The 23,767-nt window shown below is 35.9% G+C and overlaps 1 protein-coding gene across 1 annotated transcript in view; it reads right to left on the minus strand.

Moving 5' to 3' along the window:
• Positions 1–23,767, minus strand: part of PDE10A (phosphodiesterase 10A) — a 276,543-nt gene that overhangs the window by 59,255 nt on the left and 193,521 nt on the right. Inside the window, exons 5-12 of the mRNA XM_081296321.1 lie at positions 22,521–22,661; positions 20,439–20,594; positions 17,795–17,845; positions 15,664–15,722; positions 13,751–13,802; positions 8,004–8,146; positions 5,634–5,726; positions 3,166–3,352 (exon numbers count right to left, since the gene is read on the minus strand). Of these exons, the coding sequence (XP_081152447.1) occupies positions 3,166–3,352; positions 5,634–5,726; positions 8,004–8,146; positions 13,751–13,802; positions 15,664–15,722; positions 17,795–17,845; positions 20,439–20,594; positions 22,521–22,661 (882 nt within the window). The remainder of the gene's footprint in view (positions 1–3,165; positions 3,353–5,633; positions 5,727–8,003; positions 8,147–13,750; positions 13,803–15,663; positions 15,723–17,794; positions 17,846–20,438; positions 20,595–22,520; positions 22,662–23,767) is intronic.

The following is a 23,767-nucleotide window of genomic DNA, read 5'->3' on the forward strand; positions in this document are numbered from 1 at the left end:
GTAGGGGAAGGGAATTATGGGGGAGAGAGAAGGGGAAGGAGGAGGAAGGACTAGGAATGAAATCATTCAAACTATGCTATGTGCATGTATAAATGTATCACAGTAATTCCCACTTTGACATACAATTATAATGTACCAATTAAAAAAATAAATCAAAGTATGTGTCAGTCAGCTTTCCATCACCGTGATCAAAGTATCTGACAAGAACAATTCAGAAAAGGAAAAGTTTATTTTAGCTCAAGTTTCAGAGGTTCAGTCCATGGCTGGCCAACTCCATTGCTCTGGGGCTGAGGTGAAACAGAACACTTCAGTTCACTGCATTCCAGAAGCAGAAAGTGAGGGAGAAACTAGAGATAAAATATAATGCCCAAGGGCACCTCCCACCACCACCACCGAACGGCTTCTTCTAGCCTCACCTCATCTGCCTATAGTTACCACCCAGCAATCCATTCAGATTCCTAATCCCCCAAATAGATTAATCCATTGATTAGGTTATAGTTTACATAATCTAATCTTTTTTGTTTCCCAACATTTGCTACATTGGATATTGTGTTTCCAATATTTGAGGTTTTCAGGAGACACTATATATTCAAATTATAACAATGGGAGTAGCATAGAGTAGAGGTAAACGTTAAGGGGGAGGAAGGAGGTGAGTGAAGGGGAAGTACTGAGAAATGAAATGAGCAAATTATGCTATTATGCTATATGCATGTATAAATATGTCACAAGAATCCCACTGTTATGAATAATTATAATTTATCATAAAAACATTAAAAATTATAACTTTAATGCAGCCATGAGGAAACATCAAACAGAGCCAAATTAAGAAACATTCTACAAAATACCAGTTTTATAGCTTTAAAAATATCCAGGTGAAGAAAGACAAAGATTATAGAACAGTTTCAGAATAAAGGAGACTACTCAAGATGTCTGCAGATGATCAAAGCACAGTACCTAGGCACAGCCTGACCCACATTCCCCCAAAGTTCACATTCAAGGCCTCAATCCCAGTGACCAAACTTAAGAGACGGGGCCTTTAAAGTGGTACTTAAGGCAAAACAATGTCCTATGTGTGAATCAATCCAACATGTGAAGAGGCAATCAGGACCCAGAAATATTACACACACAGGAAAAACCACATCAGGACAGACTACAAGGGGGTAGTCGTAAGCTGAGAGAGAAAATAACTTTCTGTTGTTTAAGTCACTCAGTCTCATATCCACTACACAGACCAAATAATCTAACACAGTACCAATGTTGACTTCTTTTTTTAAATTTAACTTTTAATTAATTAATTATATGGTGCTAAAGACTGAACCCAGGCCCTTACCCCTGCCCAGAATTGCTCTACTACTGAGCCACAACCCCACCCCAAATGTTGACTTCTTGGTGTTTTTAAATGTGCAGTAGGAATTCAATGTATTTGATTTTAGAAAGTACAAGCTGAAGCATTCTGCATTTCTAGACATTGTGTCTGAGACAATCTCAGATCAGAGAGAGACAGTTACTAAGAGGGAAAGAGAAGGAGAAAGTGCAAAAATGATACACATCATAACTTTGGGGGAATAAGGCTAATGGTATAAGTAGATTCTTTGTACTATTTTTGCAATGTTGCTTTTGATCTGAAACTACTTCAAAATTATAACTGTAGAAAAATGATGCTAAATCCCCTTTCATTTTAACAATATGTAAAATCCATGAAGGATATATTAACTATTGCTGTTTTAAGGCATACACATCTCATTAAAAATATCATTTTCCATAATATTTTTACTTTTTATTCTGGAAAATTACCCAAATTTTGTGATACAGTTATATTGTTTTGACATAACATATTCGTAATAATATATACTATATATATTATATATGTATATATATAATGTATGTACATATATATATAAAATCACAATTAATAATGAATTTTTACCACTTACTATACATGTTTGTTTTAGAATATTATCTCAGAATAATAAAATACTCTAAAGCATAAAATATTAGAATACAATTTTGTTAAATAATAGAAATACTGTTCAGAGAGTAAAACAAACAGTGTTTAATTTTCCAATCATAAGGTCTTGTTGTGATTTAAAAAAAAAAAACAACAAAAGGTACTGAGTTACTTTAGTTCTTAGATTCCATTTCAAAATGAGGAATAGTCAATATTCAAAATATACTAAAATTAGATGTTCTGCAACTTTTAAACTAAATAAGAAAAAAATAAGCTGTCCATGTTTTTATTTATGAGATACATATAGATACTGATAATATATGAAGCAAAACTTTTTACAACTGTACTGATTTATTTTTGATGAGCTGAGTAATAATGACCCAGGATGGTGTAAGGGAAGTGATGGGCATTCTTATCCAATATCACTGATGGGATTAAAATGGTTTTCCAGAGTCACCAGAGTTGGATTTTAAAATTTTAAAAAATATTTGCTCCTAGTTATTTCTCAACTATTTCCGTGAATTATATGGATGCTTCTACAGAACTTAGTCCTATTCCCAAAAAGCAATTTTTCTAAGTTATTAAGGTGGTAACTCCCATTTCTTCTCATTTACCTTTACAGAAGGGTTATTAAATTTCAGAATTCTAGTAAAAAGAATTATTAGGGTTCATAGAATACTAAATGTTCAACTCATTTAAAACATAACAATATAAAAGAAAGAACATCAAAAGATCTCCTGTGAAGACAGACCCCTGGCTCCTCTTCAATGAAGAGGGCAGGACCACAGCATGGATTAAATGGGTCAACACTCAGGACTCCTCCGGAAGGACACAGGGAAGAGGTGGTTAACTCTTTCTCACAAGCAACACTTCCCTGGTTGGTGTGAAAACAGCAGTTACCAGCTAACATTTTATACACTCTCAAATGCAGTGCAAACAACAAACATGAAGGGTTTCAATAACACTTTTCTTATTCATTTCAGCAGATATCATGAAATGTAAGTCTGATGTTTAAACATCTTACCTAAATATTAATTTCATTTTTATTTTTAACAAACTCATACCTTGAAATAAATGCAAAGTATCAGGAGATTTTTTAAGGCATTTCCTAAAATATGTACAACTAGGAATCATTTCTCCTAGTTTGTAAAGAAACATAAATGGAAAACACTGCAAGTGGCTTTACTGGACATAATGATATTTAAAGCAGCACTTACATTAGCACAGTGTAAGGCCAAAGCACAGAAGACAGCGAACATTTTGAAGTTGTTCTCGTCGGTCTTGGAGAAGGCACTGCCGCTGATTTTGTTCACCATCTGCACCACGCCTATCACACTCCCCCGACTCACGATGGGCATGCACAGGATGTTGCGGGTAGTGTAGCCTGTGTACAAGTCCACCTCCCTGCAAAGTGAAGGAGCAAAGCCATCACCACAAGGAAAGAAGCAAGTAGAAAAAGATTAAACCACTCACTGCCTCCTAAGTCTCAACTCAGATATGCAATGGAGACGCTGTGAGCCTCTAAATTTAGGGACAAGCTAATATTTGAAAGCGTTTTATTAGAACCTTTTCAGAAATATTCTTTTGTTTTGTTTTGTTTTCACAACTGTCTCTACAGGAGGATTCTGCTCTTATTGGGTTTTTAGCATCCAGCATAATTGAGTCAACAGACAAGAGAAAAAACATTATAAATGTGGTAAAGTGATTTGTTCCTTTGAACTTGGGCCTATTTGTGAGATCTAACTTTTTAAGCCATAGTCCTGTATAGCCAAAACTACTTACTAGCTGGTTATTAATAAATAAAGGTTTGCTTACTCCTGCTCTAAGGAAATGTTTTTAGAAATAGGATCGAATTCCATAGAAAGAGCCATGTACCCAACACAAGGCAGTCAGTAGCTGCAGTCCTTAATGCCCTCATGTTACACACAGTTCTTGAGATTCACATGTCTGTCAGTTCTTGTTATTACTGCATAGTTGCCCCTACTGAATGAATAAACCACATTTGTTTATCCATTTATCAGTTAATGGGAAACATTATTTGCTATTAGCCAGTGTCAGTAATTATGGATAATGTTGGCTTGAAGATCTGTATACAAGTTCTTTGGATAACATATGTTTTAGTTTTTCTTGCAGTAGTGCCTGGGAGTGGAGATGACGGATGGATTATACAGTGGGTGTATGTTCAAATTTCGAACAAGTTGAAAGACTGTTTACCTAAGGAGTTGTACCATTACACATTCCCACCAGCAGAGTCTGAGAGTTTCACTTTATCCACACCTTTTCCAATCCTTGCTACTATCAGTATTTTATAATCTCAACCATTTCACATTGGCATGTAGTAGGATCTAACTGACATATGTAAACCCTACTCACTTCCCATGTGTTTAACAGCCATATGAATATTTTCTTTTGTAAAGTGTCTCTTAAAATTGTCTCCTTTTTATTAAATTGCAATATCTTAATATTTAGAGGAGTGTTTTCATATTTCAGACACAAATGTTTTGTCAGATATATGTTTTGCCAATATTTTCTTTAATCAGTTGATTTTATTTTCATCTTCTTACAGTCCGACCCACAAATTTTTACATAAATATTTTACATAATATAAATATTTTCAATATTTAAACACCGATTTTCCTGAAAAAAATAAGATTTTTAGTATTCTTAATTTATTGATAAAGTATATTATAAGAATATAGCTGTGCTTATATGACTCATGAATACTTGACATTAATCAATTAATTCCGTGAAAAATCTTGGCATTTCTTGCATCATTTATCTCCCAAAGTAAGCCAAATGTTTGTATTAACTAAGCACTACTGTCACTATATCTAAAATATTACTCCCTACCAGTCATAGCCTCCTCAATTTCTAGAGATTTATTAAAACCATATTTTGTAATTTGGTTTCTAGTACTCTAAAAGAAAATCAAAATGAAATAAAACTCTTTTCAGCTATCTTAAAATCCAATTTTAATAATATACAATAAAACCTATGGTTTGTTAGGTTTCTACTTTATGTCTGGTAAAGTTTCTAAACTTTTTAACAAACATTATCCATAATCTTTAAAAAAAGACTACAATAAAGGCATTATTGTACTTTTTTTGGATTTTTTTTTTGTAGTGTTAGATGGACAGCGCATGCCTTTATTTGTTTATTTTTATGTGGTGCTGAAAATGGAACCTAGTGACTCACACATTGAGAGGCAAGTGCTCTACCACTGAGCTATAGCACCAGTCTTATTAAACTATTTTAAAGATAAGGAATGAGACTCAGAGCTGACTACAAAATCACACAACCATAATTTAAAATCAGACCTGTCAGTATCAAAAGTATATAATTTTATCAGTATGTATTGTGTAGCACTTTAGCAGATTATTCGATAGAGAATATGGTACAAGATGATGACACTATAATGAAAAAAACCACCAGCGATCCATCAGTTGAAACTCCTGCCTATTTGCTGTTTTTATAACAATATAAACAACTCTAGCTTTGACACTGTTACATATTAGTCACTGAGAATCCATTACTTCATAAATATCTGAATATACCACCTGTTAGTAATAGGACTGGTTCCCAGCAAAAAGGAAAGAACTGATGGAGTTGAGACATGTAGGACTGGAGCTGTCCAGAAGACATTTCAACCAAGAAGAATGTTAAGGGAGAAACTGATTGTTTTTACCTGTTGAAGCGTGGATCCGCATAGGCATCTGGAATGTTCAGGACTTCCCCTGTTCTTGCTACTTGACCAGCGATTCCTTTCTCGATTGAAAATCTGCATATATAAAAGAGAGAGACACACTAATTGAAATACTACTGATACAGAATAATTCTGAAACACTTCATTACCATCAAGCATTGAGTTGAAAAGTCTTGTTTCATTTTAAATGATCATATTAATTTTACATTTACATATCCTAAGCTATCTTATAAAACATGTAAAAGTAAAGCAGAAAAACATTACACAGTGATCACTTGAGACTTTTAGGATGTATATCACAGTATAATGCAATTTAATTGGTTCACAAATACAAATTTAAAATTAACTAGTGATCGCCAGCATTGACCAATAACAATGATCCCTTATACATGTAAAGTACCTTATAACTTACAATATGTTTCACACAAATTTTCTTAGTATAGTCTCAATGACATGGGATTTGAGGCCTAGTAGTGTCATAATAAAAACTAGAATACAGGATGATGAACCAGCCCTATTACAACAGTTGGTATATTTAGAAAACGATGGATTCTCAAGAGAGCATAGCACCATGCTTTCCACCACATGTGGAACCAAATTCAGAGGTCAGGTCTGAACTTTGAGGTGTTCAGGACCTGGATTTTCTGTTGTTTATAACCCAAGTACTATTTAGAAATTTAAATGTTGTTACATTTAAAAACAATCAAAAGTAAATCATTAACTGATTATATTTAATTACACTTTTGTTATCTACATCAGTATTTTTCATTTTTGTTATCAGTATCAATATTTTCATTTATAAATAAGTTCTAACATTAATAAATACTTTTCTTATTACTATATTATTACCATACATGCATTCATTTCAAAATTTAGTTAAGAGGACTATAGTTCACAATATCTATGACTTTCAGTAGTTCAAAAATAATTTCTATAATACCACATTATTAGCATTATAGGAAATAATCACTTCTGAAATGAAGCTTCTCCTTAAGGATTATCAAGAAAAGTCAAAAGACACATGACACAAAAGAGAATTAAAACACCAACAAGTAAACCATGCATAAACTCCAAGTTGTCTGCTTCCTTATTTTCTTGTGCTTTGAACAACAGGAACACAAGGTAGACTGCAGTGAGGGCCATTTCACCAGGTATGCAAGTGAGTCTGTCTGCTGAGAGCAAGTGGACACCTCTCACTGGAGCTGAGGGAGAAGCCCATGTTTAAGGAGCATGCTCTGACAGTCATGCTGGATCCATCCAGGCATCAAAGTCAGGCAACCACATGCTCCTTTTTCCTGTGCTCGTAAACACAGGCTTTAAGTTACTAATTTCAAAATCGGATCAGTTCCAGGAGTGAGAGAGAACACTTGGACCTTAAGAAAGAAATGGCTTTAAATAAGCTACTGTACCGAGGCTGACAAAGAAAACAAGAAACCAAATTTTAAAACCCAAAACACCTACATAGTGTCCATAAGTCAGAAGTATGTGTCAGGAATTCTGGAACTATCACCTAGAAACAGAACTGGAGTACCAGTGCAGACAATGGAGACGCCCCATGGCAGGCCACACTTCCATGTGACAGACTGTCAAATGAATGGCAGTCTTAACGAATGAGGAACAGTATCTTACTGGAGAACATGCAGTATTAGAGAAGAGTAGTTGAACAAGACACATAAAGCCAAAGGAACCCACAGTTTGAAGGGGACCCCAACCTGTGCCTGCCAAGCCTGGTTCTAAAGTCTGTGACAGTGCTCCTTGCAGGTTTCCAGCTTGATAAGCCTGAGCCAAGGTCTTCCACCAACCAGTAACCCTCATGCTGTTCATTTATGTGACAATAGCTGCCACATAAAGAACAAAGAAGGTTTTAGTCTCAAAATGGAATGAAAGTGTGTTGATTAAACCAATGGATAACTGAATGTGTTGAAGTCATCAGTACACCAGATCAATTTCCTGTAATATTGGGACTGTGAGGCAGTCCATATGCTGGGAAGAGGTGGGGGCCGAATTGGTTAAGCTCACCCTTGCTCCTAAACATGGGAGAACCTGCAGACTCCAGGTGGAGCATACTTTACCTACCTGGGAGCACTAGTAAGTTTTTCCAACATGATTTCCAAAAGGACCGCCTCCGGAAGACGGCATTTCCAGGAGTGACGCTAAAGCTTCCTAGGCGTGGTTTCGCTGGCACTGCAATGTCATTCCCAGAAGTACTACCTTCAGGAGGCGGGTCCTGGTGGGAATGATATCACAGTATGACAAGTATTGTCAGCATACCTGTGAATAGGCACAGAAAAGTGGGTAACAGAACACCTGCACATTTGTGATCAGAGCACAGGACGCTCACTCCAGCTGTACCTTATCTCTTTGGTCTTCTTGAAGACAGGCTTTCCTTCCTTTTCCTCTCCAATATCAAAAAGATCTGAATACAATTCCTTGTTCTTATGGTCTACCTGGAAGAGTGCACAACGATCGGCATTCACCAGGTTTTTTGCATATATCTAAAGAAAAAAGGCAAAACAAGGGTAAGCCAATGAGAAGGTTCAGAGACTTTATGGTAACCTTTATTATGAAATTATTAGTTTCAGCTATTCTATACTCTTGAGTAGGAAATTAGCATTATAAGTAAACAAAGATATAGTTATAAAATATATGTGTGTGAATATAGATAGTGTATAAGTGATTGCTATGTGCTAATACTAGTATATAAGAACAAAAAATAACCGATGGCACCTACACTGTTTGTGCTGGATGTTGAAATGCTAAGACACTGACACTGCTTGGTGAACTGCTACTGGCCTGACTTCCAAGAGCCAAGCGCTCTTCCAGAAACTCTTAGACCTCTCCTGATGCCCTGCTCTGAGCCTCCATCAGCACTAAAGCCACATTGCACTGTGACTAATTGGTGTCTGTGAATAGCAGTTATAAAAATATGTAATATGACCTCTAAAGAGACCTACAGTTTGATATTTGTAATAGCTGAATTTATTTCCTACAGTGTCAAATACTTTGTAACAATTAAGTACTGACCATAGGTCAGACATATTTTACATTTTATATGCATTGCTTTACTTAATCCTCACAATAACAATATTAAGTTGGGGAAATATTTTTATCCTTATTACGAAAACTAAAGCACTGATTGGTTACCTAACCTGTACCTCTATGGCTACTAAATGGTGGATATTTAGATTCATACTAGCTGTTTCCATAGCCCACACTTTGATAACAAATATGCACTTCCACTGCTAAATGGAAAATGGTGTATTCATTTCATATTTCATTTATTCAATCATTTCCTACAACTGTAGTGTATGCCTTTTACAAAAAGTCTGCCAACCCATGGCTTTACTACTAAAAGATCTCCATAAACTACTACGACTCCTTACGGAAGAACGAATGGTATAAAAGCAGCAAGAGAGAGAAGAGACTCGAGTTGTTGGCAAATATGTAAGAATCGTGAGATTCTGAATTATTCAGTGATGATAATGAGCCTCTATATTAAAGATTCCATTATAACCAATTAAGTTTATAACTCTAGTGCCCAAGGTCTTATTTATTGCTTAATGCATATTTCAGCACCAAATACACTGATTTCTAAAAATCTGGATGAGATGGATAATTTTCTAGAAAAAATAAGTTAAAGAAGGGATTGAATAATACGAATCAAATAGAATCATAAAGATGATTTAAAAATTGCAAAAGAAGCAACCCCATAAAAGAAAAAAGGCCCAGAGTTTCAACCATGAATTCTTTAAAAATCTTCAACAGCCAGGTGCTGCAATCCCAGAAACCTGACAGGCTGAGGCAGAAGGATCACAAGTTCAAGGATAGCCTTGGTAACTTAGCAATACTGTTTCAAAATACAAACGAGCTGCCAATGTAGTGCCGCAGTCTGGCTGGGCACAAAATCAGGAGCCACTCAAGCAGGAACAAACTTTATTTTTTGAAACTGCCGCCAATGCCCTGTACGCGCCCGGGAAGATTGCCAATCCACTCACTCGGGGTTCTCCCGGAACCCCAGAGGAAGTTCCTCCCCCGGAATTCCCTCCTACTGCACTTCCCCAACCAATGGGAACTCTCCAGGAGTCCCGTAGCAGGCCAGGTGGACAGCAGGAGTCCAATATCCATATGAATGCAGATCTTAACATAATCACATCATCTCAATGGCTAGCTGGCGTCACCTTTCAACCAAAAATGCCATGCATCCTATTACTTGGCTGTGGCTCTTAGCAATGTAGTTCAGCAGTGGGGTACTTGTCTAGCACATGTGAGGCCCTGGGTTCCATCTCCAGTACCGCAAAAGAAAAAACAAAAGTAACAACAACAAGAAAATCCAACAAATTCCCATGAATTTGAACTGCTCTAAATTTAAAAAAAAAAATGAATAAAATTTTTCAGTTTTTAAAATTTTATTGGTCTTTTTAGTTAGACATGATAGCAGAATCCATTTTGATTATATTATACAAGCATGGAGTATATCTTATTTGAGGTTAGAGTTCCATTCTTATGGATGTACTCGATGGTGGAATTCTCTGTGATGTTTTCATATATGTACATGGAAAAATTATGTCAGACTCATTCTACTGCTCTATCTCCACTCCCTTCCATCCATTCCCCATTATCTATGTCACTGATACTGACAAGGAACTATAAAAACAAAATCATAGATTTTCAATTTACCTTAGAAACATTAGAAAAATAATAAATAAAAATTAAAATAAACCACATTTATCAAAATTAACAAATGTTAAAATATTTTAAAATATATTTTATTCAGAACTTTTCGGTATCATAAACTCTACTATAATTCATTACAGCAATAAGACAAGGAGAAAAAAACTCTCTGATTATCACCCTGGCTGTCAAAGGTATGTGATGCAATTCAACCATCATTCATGATAAAAACTACACCATATTAATAATCTGTAAGGACAAGATAAAGATATGATGTCAATTAGACAAGAAAAGGATATGTGGAGTATACATATCTAAAGAGGTCATGCTCATAATGTTTTTGCATAGGTAAAAAAATCAAGAAAATCTATCGAAAAACAACTACAGGTAATAAGAAAGACTTTAAGATGAGAAACTCTAAACATACATTTACCTTTTCACTCTCCCCAGAGGCTCAGTTTGAAATGAACCTCAGATACTGAAAAGGAATTCAAAATTACCTAGAAAAGGAATTCAAAATTACCTAGAAATGTTTTGCATCAGGCAAATTTAAGATATTTTAGAAGTGAATGGTACTCAGGACACTACTAACATTTGGACTATGTTGGAAAAGGGGATGTGCTCAAACAAAAATATATACACACACAAATATGAGAAAGCAAGGAAAGGTGGATTCCAAGATATGAACAAAGAGATCATCAAAATTATAATGAAACTGTAAAACTTGTTAGTAAACAGCATCTAAGAAATTCCAGATGAAATGATAACAGGATAAAGGACACACCTAAAAGGCGATGTGTGTGTTTATAAACATTCATACATCCAAAAATATGTAAGGGAGAAGGTAAGAAGGGTGAAAAGGAGGTGAAAGTGTACGTTTTTCTATCCTTTTTGTGAAGGGGTGACATGATATAGACATTGATGGTTTGTTGATCTGGACAGAAATCTTGACTTTAAATGTCAGCTTATGGCTAACAGGGCTATCACTGTCACATGGTGAGAGACTGATAATAAGGATGACACAAAAGTAAGTTGAATGGGGAAACAAAGGCAAACATATCCCTGAAAATATAGTTTGAGTTCTCATGCCCAGTAAATGTAGAAGCCTGACTGTTCAAAGGCTTTTCAGTCACACCAGCCAGTAAATTCCTGTTTATTCACTCAAGTAGGTTTAATAAATAAAGTTTTCAGATAAGGAAGAGAATATAAAATGTCAATAAATTTGAGAATTTAATTTAGAAGTCCTAATTCTCTGAGTCTTAACTAGCAGCTGGCCACAGAGCATCTGAACGCAAGTGGCGGCCTCTCCTGTTTGCTGTTAGGAGCAGGGAAAGAAGGCACTCTTGGCATCCAATTCTCAAGGACAATTCTGCTAAGGATAAACTTCTTTACCCAAAATGTCAGTATTGCCCACTGAGAAACAGTGAACTAGATGAAATGATCACCCAGGAATTAAAATATACTCTAAATTTGCTCATCAAAAAATCTTATATATTATCAAAAGGCCTCTCAAAACATTTTAAACTCATTTCCATCTCGTCTCTCCTAACCCAAGGTTATCTTTTTGAAACACAAATCTAGCAGCTTAAACACGTCTCTGGCTTAAAAACCTTGAAGGCAATACCTGCTCCAGGCCTGATAACTTGGCCTTCCAGGAGGAATCTTTCTGCACAGGAATGGACTGCTCCCTGCTGTCCACTCCTGTTTCTGCCTGCCTTGCTTTGTCACATTCTTACATCCCTGGACTTGGGCCACAGCATCAACAAAGCCGCCACAAGCTCCCCAAAAAGATCAGCTCTGCTTATCCCCAGCTTTCCAAGCGCTAGGTTTTGCCCCTTCCCAGCTCAGAACCAAGGCAATTTTACCTTCGCATGACCTTCTGATTCATGTCCATCTCCCCTCCTAGATTATAAGGATCACAGCTAGAGGAGGGTAGAGACTTTTGAGGTTTTGCTCACCATTTTATAACCCCATTTACTACCTACTAGAGGAATGTAACAAAAACTCACGAAATACAGAAATGGGCGAGTGAATTCTAAAGATTCCAATGCCATAGAAAACATAGCAAGGAAAACTGAAGACCTATACCCTAAGAAGCCCTAATAGTTTTACAGCCAATTTACATCAAACCATAAGAAATAAAGGATTCACGTGTTATTTGAAGCACTTTAGTCCACAGAAAAGAATGGAATGCTTCTCATTTTATAAGTACAGAATAACTCAGTACCGATGCAACATTGTGACTAAAAAAAAGGAAACTATTGAGCAATTTAGTTATGATCACAGATGCAAAATTTGAAAGCAAATATTAACAACCAGTCTAGGAGTTAAGAATCTATTACTACTAAATAGGCTTTAACCCATGAATGTAAGACTGGTTCAATGCCTGGTAATAATATAATTTCCTACTGAATACTTTAAATGGATGAATTATATGGTATGTCAATTACCTCTAAATAAAGCTATTTTTTAAATGTAATAATAAAGGGCTAATTTATTAAGTGATTAATAAGTGCTTCTATGCCCCTAGAACAAGCTCTATGTCAGTCCACATTATATCTTTACATTTTTATCTACTTCTTATTAATTCCCTGCTTTACAAATTCATTAAAATTTGTCAAAATCAGACAAAGCTATTTTTTTTACTATCCATCAATTATTCTTTTTTATTTTGTCCAGGAAAAACCATCAAGATAACTGACACTATAAAGAATACAATGAAATTCATAATCCCGCATATTCCTGTCTAATTGCCTTTAGCAAATACTGTCTCTTCAGACATAGCACAGTCTAAAAAAAGCAGACTACTATGCACCAGTAAACCTCTAGATGGAGAAACTCCTACTGCAGAAGATCACTGTACTCTGTAATAAATCAGAAAATTCAGAAGAAAACTGAGCTTCCACCAAAGCACAGAGCAGGGCTCAAGTGGTGTCATCCCCGAGGCAGCGTACATTGAGTGTGAGGACTGGGACCATTTAGACAGGGAGGGCCTCAAGCATTAGAGCAGGAGCACTGGGGAAGATGGCGAGGGCTCTGCTCCACAGAGCTTTCAGCTCACCGTGCTGCTGGCCTCTTAGGAGAGAAATAATTGAGATCAAACTGAGTAGAATGAAATTTAAGAGAACCCACTGCGACTCTCCAATATAACCTACATGGAAGAGATGTTTGGGAGAATATAAAGAGGAACCAAACTCTTTTCAAAGTACAGTTCTCCATTAAATAAAAAAAAGCTGAGATATTTTGTAGAATGTTATCCAAATTTCCTCCCCCAGATTTCAAGAGAAGTGACAAACAGATGTACACAGATTTTGAAGCACCACATTTTCATATTTCATAGAGCATGTATGTCTAATACACATAAAACACTATTAAGATGTGGATCTAACAATTAAATAGAATCATTTTCAAGACAAAAGGCTACCTACCATGATGTGTTCAAGTAGAGAATCTATTGCGACTATATTATCAAAATATGTTCTGAAAAAAAGCAACATAATCTAATAAGTAATTTCCTTTAGATTACAGTACACAGTAAATTTGGAATGCATTTTCTGGATCTGTCTATAAAAGTAAAGATATATATCATTTGATTTTTTTTTTAGAAAAACAATATTACTTGAAGATACAAATCAAACTTACTGCATTCATAGAAAGACTAATTCCGGCTGTTATATTCGTAATTACATTATTGCTAAGTACCAAAATGAAGAGAAAGCTGAAGAATTTCAATAACACTAAGCAGGACTAAAATTGGACCAACCATATTTAATATTCTCATGAATTAATTTTTATTTAATGACCTGAAATAAAAATAACTGTCCTAAATCTCATCAATATGGTTAAAATGTAAATTATCACTGAAAGGCTGGACTTAAAAGTTGCTTTCATTGTATTAAGAAAGCAAGAGAATTCATTTGAGAAGAAATATCAGAATACAAATAATGATTAAGATCTAATGACTATGTAAATAAAACACATTCCCATTATTACAAATGGCAAGTAAATGTTTTAGAGGTATATGGCATATTTATTAAAATGTAAACCCCAAAAAGATGAGTCAACTGGCACAGGTTATAGGAGAATATAGACAAGCACACACTGCTTTCAGTTCAGGTGTCTATAAATTTAGCAATATTCTCACAGTTAATGACTTTGATTTAAAGGACAAATTATTCAGCTTCAAATTACTGAGACTTAGAACATACTTGACTACACTGTACTCCTAAAGAATACACTACCTAAAGAAGATGGGGACTCAAATGAATTTCCTATTGGGGAAAAACAGGAGGGAATAAAGTGTCACATCAGACATCTGGTTGATTTTGGAACAACTGCAAAATATGCAAATACATTAGCCAAGGAAGGTGCAGAAGTTTCCTTTCTATGTGCTTTGAAGTAATAAAATCATGTGTCCTGGAGATATAATGTTGAATTCTGTTTTCAAGCAGGTAAGTCAGCTTAGATGACCAAAAAAAAAACTTCTTCAAGTCCACATTTCCCTCAGTTTAGTTTTCAAAATATAGGTATAACGTGAACTCGCACATTCTATTTGTGAAGACTGCAGTATTTTTTGGTGGGTAAGACTGCTATGTGTCACTACAGAGATGTGCAGAGATAATACACCTTGAAACTGCTACTGAGGCCAAGACAAACAGGCAACCTTTCCTTTAGTACATGCCTGGGAGGACATGACCCCAAGTTACCATGTCTGGGACATGTTTTAAGTTTCAGTGATTTATGAGAAGTCAGATATATAGAAGATCTCCCATGTATCAAGCAAAACCAATAGGAAAATGAGTTCAATAAATACTTATCTATAATTGCTTTCATTACTAGCTCAAGGGAGTTTAATACATGTCTAAATTCAGGGAAATTGAACATTTTCTCAAAAAAGTATTAGAGACACTATACACAGAAAAGTTAGCAATAATAACATTAATAATCTTATTTAAACTGACATTGTTGGAAAACTCTAGAGAGGACTACTTTTTAGGGAAAAATATTTAACTATATATTTTCTCTCCTTCTGTCTGTATTCTCTTACAAAAAATACTCAGTAGCTTTAATATGTTCTAAGAATCTATTTAGAAAATAAATACCAAATTGAATATTAAGATCGTCATATATACATCTGTAATCCTTTGCATGCAAAATAAACATGTATGAGGATATGATTCTGTAATCCAAAATATGATGAATGATTTTTTCCCAGTTACTCTTATAATAAAGCCCGATCTTTAGTTAGTGGAGGGAGCAGATAGTGATCTACCACTACCAGGACCTGCACTCAAACCACTGATCACAAAGGGGTATTATATGCTTGGAAATGAGCACTTACTTTGATACATCGAGGAGAAAGTCATTCAATTCAGTCTGTTTTGCAAGACCTCTGCACACCTGCCGTATTAAAAAAAAATAGAGTTTATTAGTTACTAATGATTTCTGTTTACGGAGAATAAAATGTCTAGAATACCATTAATAACAAAATCACTTGGTTTACAATATAATAATAACACTAATAATAATTAATATTTATCGAGTACTTAAATGTGCTAAACATTGTTTTAAGTATCTTATTTTTATTATCTCTGTTAATCACCATGCAATTCTAGAGGTTTGGGATTTGCACTTTGTGAGGCATAAAGACGTGTACAACGTTAGGATCCAGAAATAACATGTGGTAGAGTTAGCATTCAACTCCAGGTAGCCTACTCAAGTTGCTCTTTAAAGCTACCTTATAATTTAAAAAAAAAAAAAAACTGTAGCTGGACACATATTCTACCTATATTTGATGATCCAAGAAGTCCTGGCTACTCATATTATTATCCTGCAACTCTTCTATTTCTATCAAACAGTTTCTCATCAACCTGAGTTTGCTGAAATGAAATTATAAAACCCAAACAACCAATAAATGAATGAATAAATGAATGAATGGATGTTAGAGAAAGCAAAGACATAAAGTACTATATTGCTGCTATGTTCCTGAATCTTAAAGTCTAGCAATGAGGAAATTTGTGATTTTGTGATTTTAGTTAATTTGTGATTTTAAAAGTTAGAATTAATGCTTCACTTTTTGAGTTCTTTATATACCCTAGAGATTAATGCTCTATCTGATGTGTGAAGGGTAAAGATTTTCTCCTAAGATGTAGGCTCTGTATTCACCTCACAGATTGTTTCTTTTGCTGAGAAGAAACTTTTTAGTTTGAGTCCATCTCATTTATTGATTCTTGATTTTAATTCTTGCACCACAGGAGTCTTTAAAGAAGTTGGGGCCTAATCCCACATGATGGAGATTAGGATCTACTTTTTCTTCTATTAGACACAGCGTCTCTGGTCAGAATGGTAGTTATTATGCATTTAAACAACAATAAGAATTGGCGAGGATGTGGGGAAAAAGGTACATTCATACACTGCTGGTGGGACTACAAAATGGTGCAAGTAATATGGAAAGCTGTATGGAGATTTCTTGGAAAATTGGGAATAGAACCACCATTTGACTCAGCTATCCCTCTTCCTTGGTCTATTCCCAAAGGACTTTAAAACAGCATACTACAGGGACATATCCACATCAATGTTTATAGCAGCACAATTCACAATATTTGAACTGTGGAACCAACCTAGATGCCCTTCAACAGATGAATGGATAAAAAATGTGGCATATATACACAATGGAATCTTACTCAGCAATAAAAGAGAATAAAATCATGGCATTTGCAGGTAAATGGATGGCATTAGAGAAGATAATGTTAAGTGAAGTTAGCCAATCCCCAAAAACCAAATGTCAAATGTTTTCTCTGATATAAGAAGGCTGATTCACAATGGGATAGGGAGGGGGAGCATGGGAGGAATAGATGAACTCCAGATAGGGGAGAGAGGTTGGAGGAGAAGGGAGGGGACATGGGGTTATAAATGATGGTGGAACGTGATGATCATTATTATCCAAAGTACATGTGTAAGGACATGAATTGGTGTGAATATACTTTGTATACAACTAAAGATATGAAAAATTGTGCTCTATATGTATAATAAAGAATGGTAATGCATTCCACTGTCATATATAAATTTAAAAAAAGAATTAATACTTCACATACTATTTATAAAATAACTTAGAAAATAAAATCATAAAAATATCAAAGCAACTCTCAGTAGATTATCCCTACGTTTTCAATGAGAAATAAATACCATAGCAGGACACATACTATTTATTGCATAAATGATTTATCATTTCTATGTATAAATATGCACATACATACATATATAAACATATACATACATGCAATCACAAGATGCTTAAGGCAGAGAGTAAGTGAATAGAAGATTAAATAAACATTTTAAGAAGTAACAAAATATTCTAAAATCCCAAACTAAGCATGAAGTTACTTATTAACCTCTACTCCAGTCTCCAATCCTTCATTAAAAATAAATGGTCTCTCCTAGGAAGGCCCTGTAAAAACATCTCAAAGACTCACCTGCACCTGATGTATTGCTACTGAAGCCCAGGCAAGATTTGCTGTTGCAACCTAAAAACAAAACAAAACAAAAATAAAACAAAATTTAAAAGCTCATATACATATATGCTTATATATTTATATAAAACAAGTTTTTAATTAGTCATATGTAGGCATCTCAAAATGAAGAATTTTCTGAGGTTACTGAGCATTTGTATAGTTTGCCAAACACAAAATGCCAAATATTAACAAAGTTGATCTTATATTTCCTCTTATATTTAAATGACTTTAATACTCTCTTGTCCATCCATGTTTGATAAAATGGAACATAACTGATTTTAAGAGAGCTATAGTCAAATAATTCCAAAATAAAGTGATTATTTTTCACTTTGACAAAACTACTATTGAAAAGATCTCTAAAGACCACTTTAAAATGGTGTGACATTTCTTAGAAGCCAAAATCTGCGTATATACGTATTCTTCTTTCACCATTTATTCATTTAACAAATATTTCATGGGTGCCAGGGACTCTTCTAGGAGACTTATCAGTAAATAACAAGAACAACAAAATGGTTTTTAGTATCCTGGGGGAGAGAGCAAGAAAAGAGAGGAAGGGTCCTGGGGCGTCTATCAGTGACAGGTGCCACAGCGACAATGAAGCAGGGTGGAGCAAAGTGCCACTGGATGGAGCTATTTAAATGCACAGCAAGCACTTGTTGTTTGACTTCATAATGGCTGCCAATCTTACTGGAGTGAGATGGTATCTTAGGGTGGTTTTGATTTGCATTTCTCTGACTGCTAGAGATGGTGAGCATTTTTTCATGTACTTGTTGATTGATTGTATGTCCTCCTCTGAGAAGTGTCTGTTCAGGTCCTTGGCCCATTTGTTGATTGGGTTATTTGTTATCTTATTGTCTAATTTTTTGAGTTCTTTATATACTCTGGATATTAGGGCTCTATCTGAAGTGTGAGGAGTAAAGATTTGTTCCCATGATGTAGGCTCCCTATTTACCTCTCTTATTGTTTCTTTTGCTGAGAAAAAACTTTATGAAGTCAAACAATAACAAGTGCTGGCGAGGATGTGGGGAAAAGGGTACACTTGTACATTGTTGGTGGGACTGCAAATTGGTGCAGCCAATTTGGAAAGCAGTATGGAGATTTCTTGGAAAGCTGGGAATGGAACCACCATTTGACCCAGCTATTCCCCTTCTGGGTCTATTCCCTAAAGACCTAAAAAGAGCATGCTACAGGGACACTGCTACATCGATGTTCATAGCAGCACAATTCACAATAGCAAGACTGTGGAAGCAACCTAGATGCCCTTCAATAGATGAATGGATAAAAAAATGTGGCATTTATACACAATGGAGTATTACTCTGCATTAAAAAATGACAAAATCATAGAATTTGGAGGGAAATGGATGGCATTAGAGCAGATTATGCTAAGTGAAGCTAGCCAATCCCTAAAAAACAAATGCCAAATGTCTACTTTGATATAAGGAGAGTAACTAAGAACAGAGTAGGGAAGAAGAGCATGAGAAGAAGACTAACATTAAACAGGGATGAGAGGTGGGAGGGAAAGGGAGAGAGAAGGGAAATTGCATGGAAATGGAAGGAGACCCTCAGGGTTATACAAAATTACATACAAGAGGAAGTGAGGGGAAAGGGAAAAATAATACAAGGGGGAGAATTGAATTACAGTAGAGGGGGTAGAGAGAGAAGAGGGGAGGGGAGGGGAGGGGAGGGGGGATAGTAGAGGATAGGAAAGGCAGCAGAATACAACAGACATGAGTATGTCAATATGTAAATCAATGGAAGTGTAACTGATGTGATTCTGCAATCTGTATACGGGGGTAAAAATGGGAGTTCATAACCCACTTGAATCAAAGTGTGAAATATGATATATCAAGAACTATGTAATGTTTTGAACAACCAATAAAAAAAAAAGAAAAAAAATGCACAGCAAGGGTTCAGGGCAGCCCTCCCAGAGATGCTGAATTCTGAGGAGGCTCCTGAAGGAGGTGCTGAGCTCTGAGGAGGCTCCTGAGGGAGGTGCTACAAGGGGGTTGGGGCTAGCACATGCCAAGCAGGGTCTCTGAGCAGCAGCCACAATGCCCAAAGGTCCAGTGTGTGAAGGAGTCAGGGATAGCAGGAGTAGCAGGAGATGGCTCACTCAGGCCAGGGATGGGCGGTCAAGCTAGTGGGGACTTGGTTCTTCCTGGACATGGGAGGCACACCATGATTTTCATAGTGGGGTTAGTATTAATGAGCTGATTCCAATTCAACAAAATGGAGAATAGAACTCATTGTTTTTCCTGACATATGTGACATTAGAAACTTTTCTCAGGACACAATCAAGGAAGAGGACATTTTTAAGAAGACAAACACAACAAAAGTGTAAAAAACTCCTCAAAATCATCCTACTACTTTGTTTCACATTATGACATACTTTTTATTATTAAAATGTTTTCTTATGGAAAAACTACATTTCTAATCTACTTAGTCTCTACTATAAATAACTGCAGGACAAAAAGCCCAGATCTTTAAAACTACTAGTATTAGTATCCGTATCAACATAGTGTTAAACAAATTGTGATTTCACATTTCCTTGGTGCCATCAGGAGCTGGTGGCCTGAAGTCCTAAGTGGCAGCTCCTCAGGCTCACCTCCTGATGACTGAGGCAGAAGGCTTCCTTGCCCCAGTGCCGATAGAGCTCAAGAATACCAATCAAATCGCCAATTGCAGTGACAATTGGCAAGCAGAGAACAGACTGGATGCGAGTCCCTGATTCCAGTCCAGTACCTCTTGGGAATCGTTCATCCTGAGAAGAGGAAAAAGACATAAATTCAGTGAAAGAAAAAGAATCATTATGTTATGGCTCTTATTTCCGTGAAATAAGATATTTATTTCATGGAATGATATTTATAACTGATAATAAGCAGTCCTTTGCTAAGTGAAACCAAATCATGATAGTTACAATAAACCTGATTTTAAAAAAGATTATTTTTTGCAACCTATACCCCAATACTACTCCAATGTGTCTTTATCCTTGCATAGTATAAATTTAATAAATAAATGACGTGTTAATTTTGAGCAATAATAATAATGCAAGTAATGGCGAAGGCTGACATTTTTTCTTCTCATTCTATGCCAGAACTGTTCAAAGGCTTCACAGATAAAACATGACAGTAAAAATTAATACCGATGTAAACACTGCATGAAGACAATTAAATGTAAACATTTCTTTTCTTCTATGTTTAAGGTTATTAAAGTGCATGTTAATAAGTTATTCTCATTGAATCCCAAAGGCCCACATTAAGCATTTCAACATCTAACAATTATCAATTACATATCATAACAATAGAAACGTGCTCTCTGACTTTAATAATTTTCTACCTTAGCAAAATCACTCAAAAGAATTATAGGAAAATGGAATGAATTAATGCCCCCAAACACCAATTCTATGGGTTCAGTTTCTACTGTCTGTAGGAAGCTATTAGGCATGAATTAGAACTTTTTATTAATCAAGAATAGTATGAATCTCTACTTGTAATTTACAGATCTTTTAAAATTTTGCATGTATAAAAGAACATTTTCAAATGAGAATCTATATAGAATCTACTTTTTAATCTCTCTCCTTCCTCAGTCTCTCATATTCTCTCTCTCTCTCTCTTCTCTCTTCTCTCTTCTCTCTTTTCTCTCTTTCTATAAAGTAACTAGTTACCTGATTTTTTTTTCAAGGTCCTATAGTGGCAAAACCAACATTAAAACCCAAGTCTATATTCCAATTTAAAGTCTATACCTCCTTGTAGTAACATTTCATGAAAATGCCTGTGTGCACTTGGAAGGCTGCATTAAGGGTTCCAATTTGTCATGTCTCTTGTCAGTCATGTTCTCTTTTACTGCCCTTGAACACCAGGTCCGGGCCTGCTCTTGTGATGTGCACTGGCTACTGGGAGGGCAGCCAGTCTGAGTTAGGCACATTTCCACTTCTTCCCTGGCACTCCTGCTACCATCCTAAGAACATACCAGGTTAGTCTCACCAGAGGAGAGGGAGAGATAGTGGAGAGGTGAGGCCATCGCAGTCAGCCAGCAAGTAACTTCTGGCCAACAGCGAGATCAGCTGAAGGGGACAGTGGAAGCTCACAAGAAATACCAAGTGGCTACTATATGGTGCCACTAAAATTTGGGGTGATTGGTCATGAGGCAAGAGGTAACACATTTATGTATACCCTGGCAAGATGTGAAGCATGAAAGACTGATCATTTCATTTATATTAAATATGATACATGGATATCAACATATACATGAGGTTTAATCATGTTGCATGTACGGAAGCATGCAGTCTTCAAATCCAGCTACTAGTGAGTATACGACAGCTAATTTTCTGGTGAGGCACAGTGGCGCAGGCCTGTGGTCCTAGCAACTTGGAAAGCTGTGGCAGTAGGAGTGCAAGTTTGAGGCCAGCCAGAGCAACTTAGCAAGACTCGGTCTCAAAATGAAAAATAAAAAGGGTTGCACGTAGTTCAGTGGAAGAGCATCCCTGGGTTCAATCCCCAGTACCTGCCACCCCCAACACCAAAAGATTTGATTTTCTGCATATAAAAGTTAATTTATATATGAATTCATTTAATGAATCTTGCTTTAATTTTTTAATGAAATGGCTCAAATTATATGTCAAAATGATATATCATCTTAATTGAATCTTTCAGACTAAAAATGTCACACAGAGTTAAAAGCCCTTTACCCCAAGGATGTCCTCTACAAGCAGTGTTTTCCTGGACTTGGCCACATAAGCAGAGATGGTGGTGCCCTGGGTAATGGGCCCGGCAGGGATGAGTCGGGGTTTTCCTTCCTTTATCCCAGGTGGTGTGAACACACACAGACTCTAGGAAGAAGAGAAGAACATGTTTTATAGGCTCTCCTGTACCTTCACACAATATGGAAAGCACTCATGGGAAGTCTGTGAACCCGTTAAACAGACATGTAAGGAGGAGAGGTGCATTGCTTTGAACCAGCTGGAGCAAGTGGGGTGAACTGTCACTCCTGGGACTATTTCACACAATGTACAGGTGGAGAGAGGACTTAAAGGATGTGCAGGAACAAAAACCTCGTAAAATAGCCTCTATTTTGGTACCTGAAATGTGGAAAATGAGAAAAAGGGGCTCAAGGGTCTACCCTACCACGAAACCAATACTGGATCCCACTCCTTTGGGACTGGACAGGTATACCTGAAGATAGATCAGCAGCAAGGGGTTTGGTTACATTTTTCATTATCAATATCATTCCCTTATTTATCATTATCATTTCTTTCCAAGATTTTTTTAAGGCTCAATTATTCACATTGCTTAAACTGACTATCCTAAAAAATTATAGATTCAGAATATTCTCAATGAAAAATCTGCCCTTCTCTAAAAAACCAATCTTGGCAGTCTTTCCAAATGACTGAGTGGAAAGCAGTTTTTAAAAAATAAATCCATTTTAAAATACTAAAGATCATTTATTTTGATAAAATCCAATCACATTTTTAGATTGTCAATTGACAATCAAAATAACTCATCTAGGGTTGGCAGGCAGTGTTGTAGTGTGGTGGGGTGGCATCAGGGTTACTACTCACTCCAAAGATGCTAAGGTTCAGGTAAACTGCCCCTACACTTTATTTACCCTCCTCTTGATTGGACTGTTGTAACTTAATGGTTAAAGACTGGCAGCAGAAGGTACCAGAGGATCCCCTTAACCTAAACACACTCCTACAACTACTTACTGTGACTGAGGTAGTTCTAAGGGTGAGACACTGAGGTAAATGCTTTTTAAAAATATTTTTTAGTTGTCAATGGACCTTTATTATTTTTATTTATTTATATGTGGTGCTGAGAATCAAACCCAGTGTCCTACATATTCTAGGTAACTGCTGTACCACTGAGCCACAACTCCATCCCTAAACACTCTTAATAATTTATCAGAGAAGTAGTTTTTAAACTCTGTAATATTAAA

Source organism: Spermophilus citellus (genome assembly GCF_964194105.1).
Source record: "Spermophilus citellus genome assembly, chromosome: 5".
In the NCBI taxonomy this organism is placed as follows: Eukaryota; Metazoa; Chordata; class Mammalia; order Rodentia; family Sciuridae; genus Spermophilus; species Spermophilus citellus.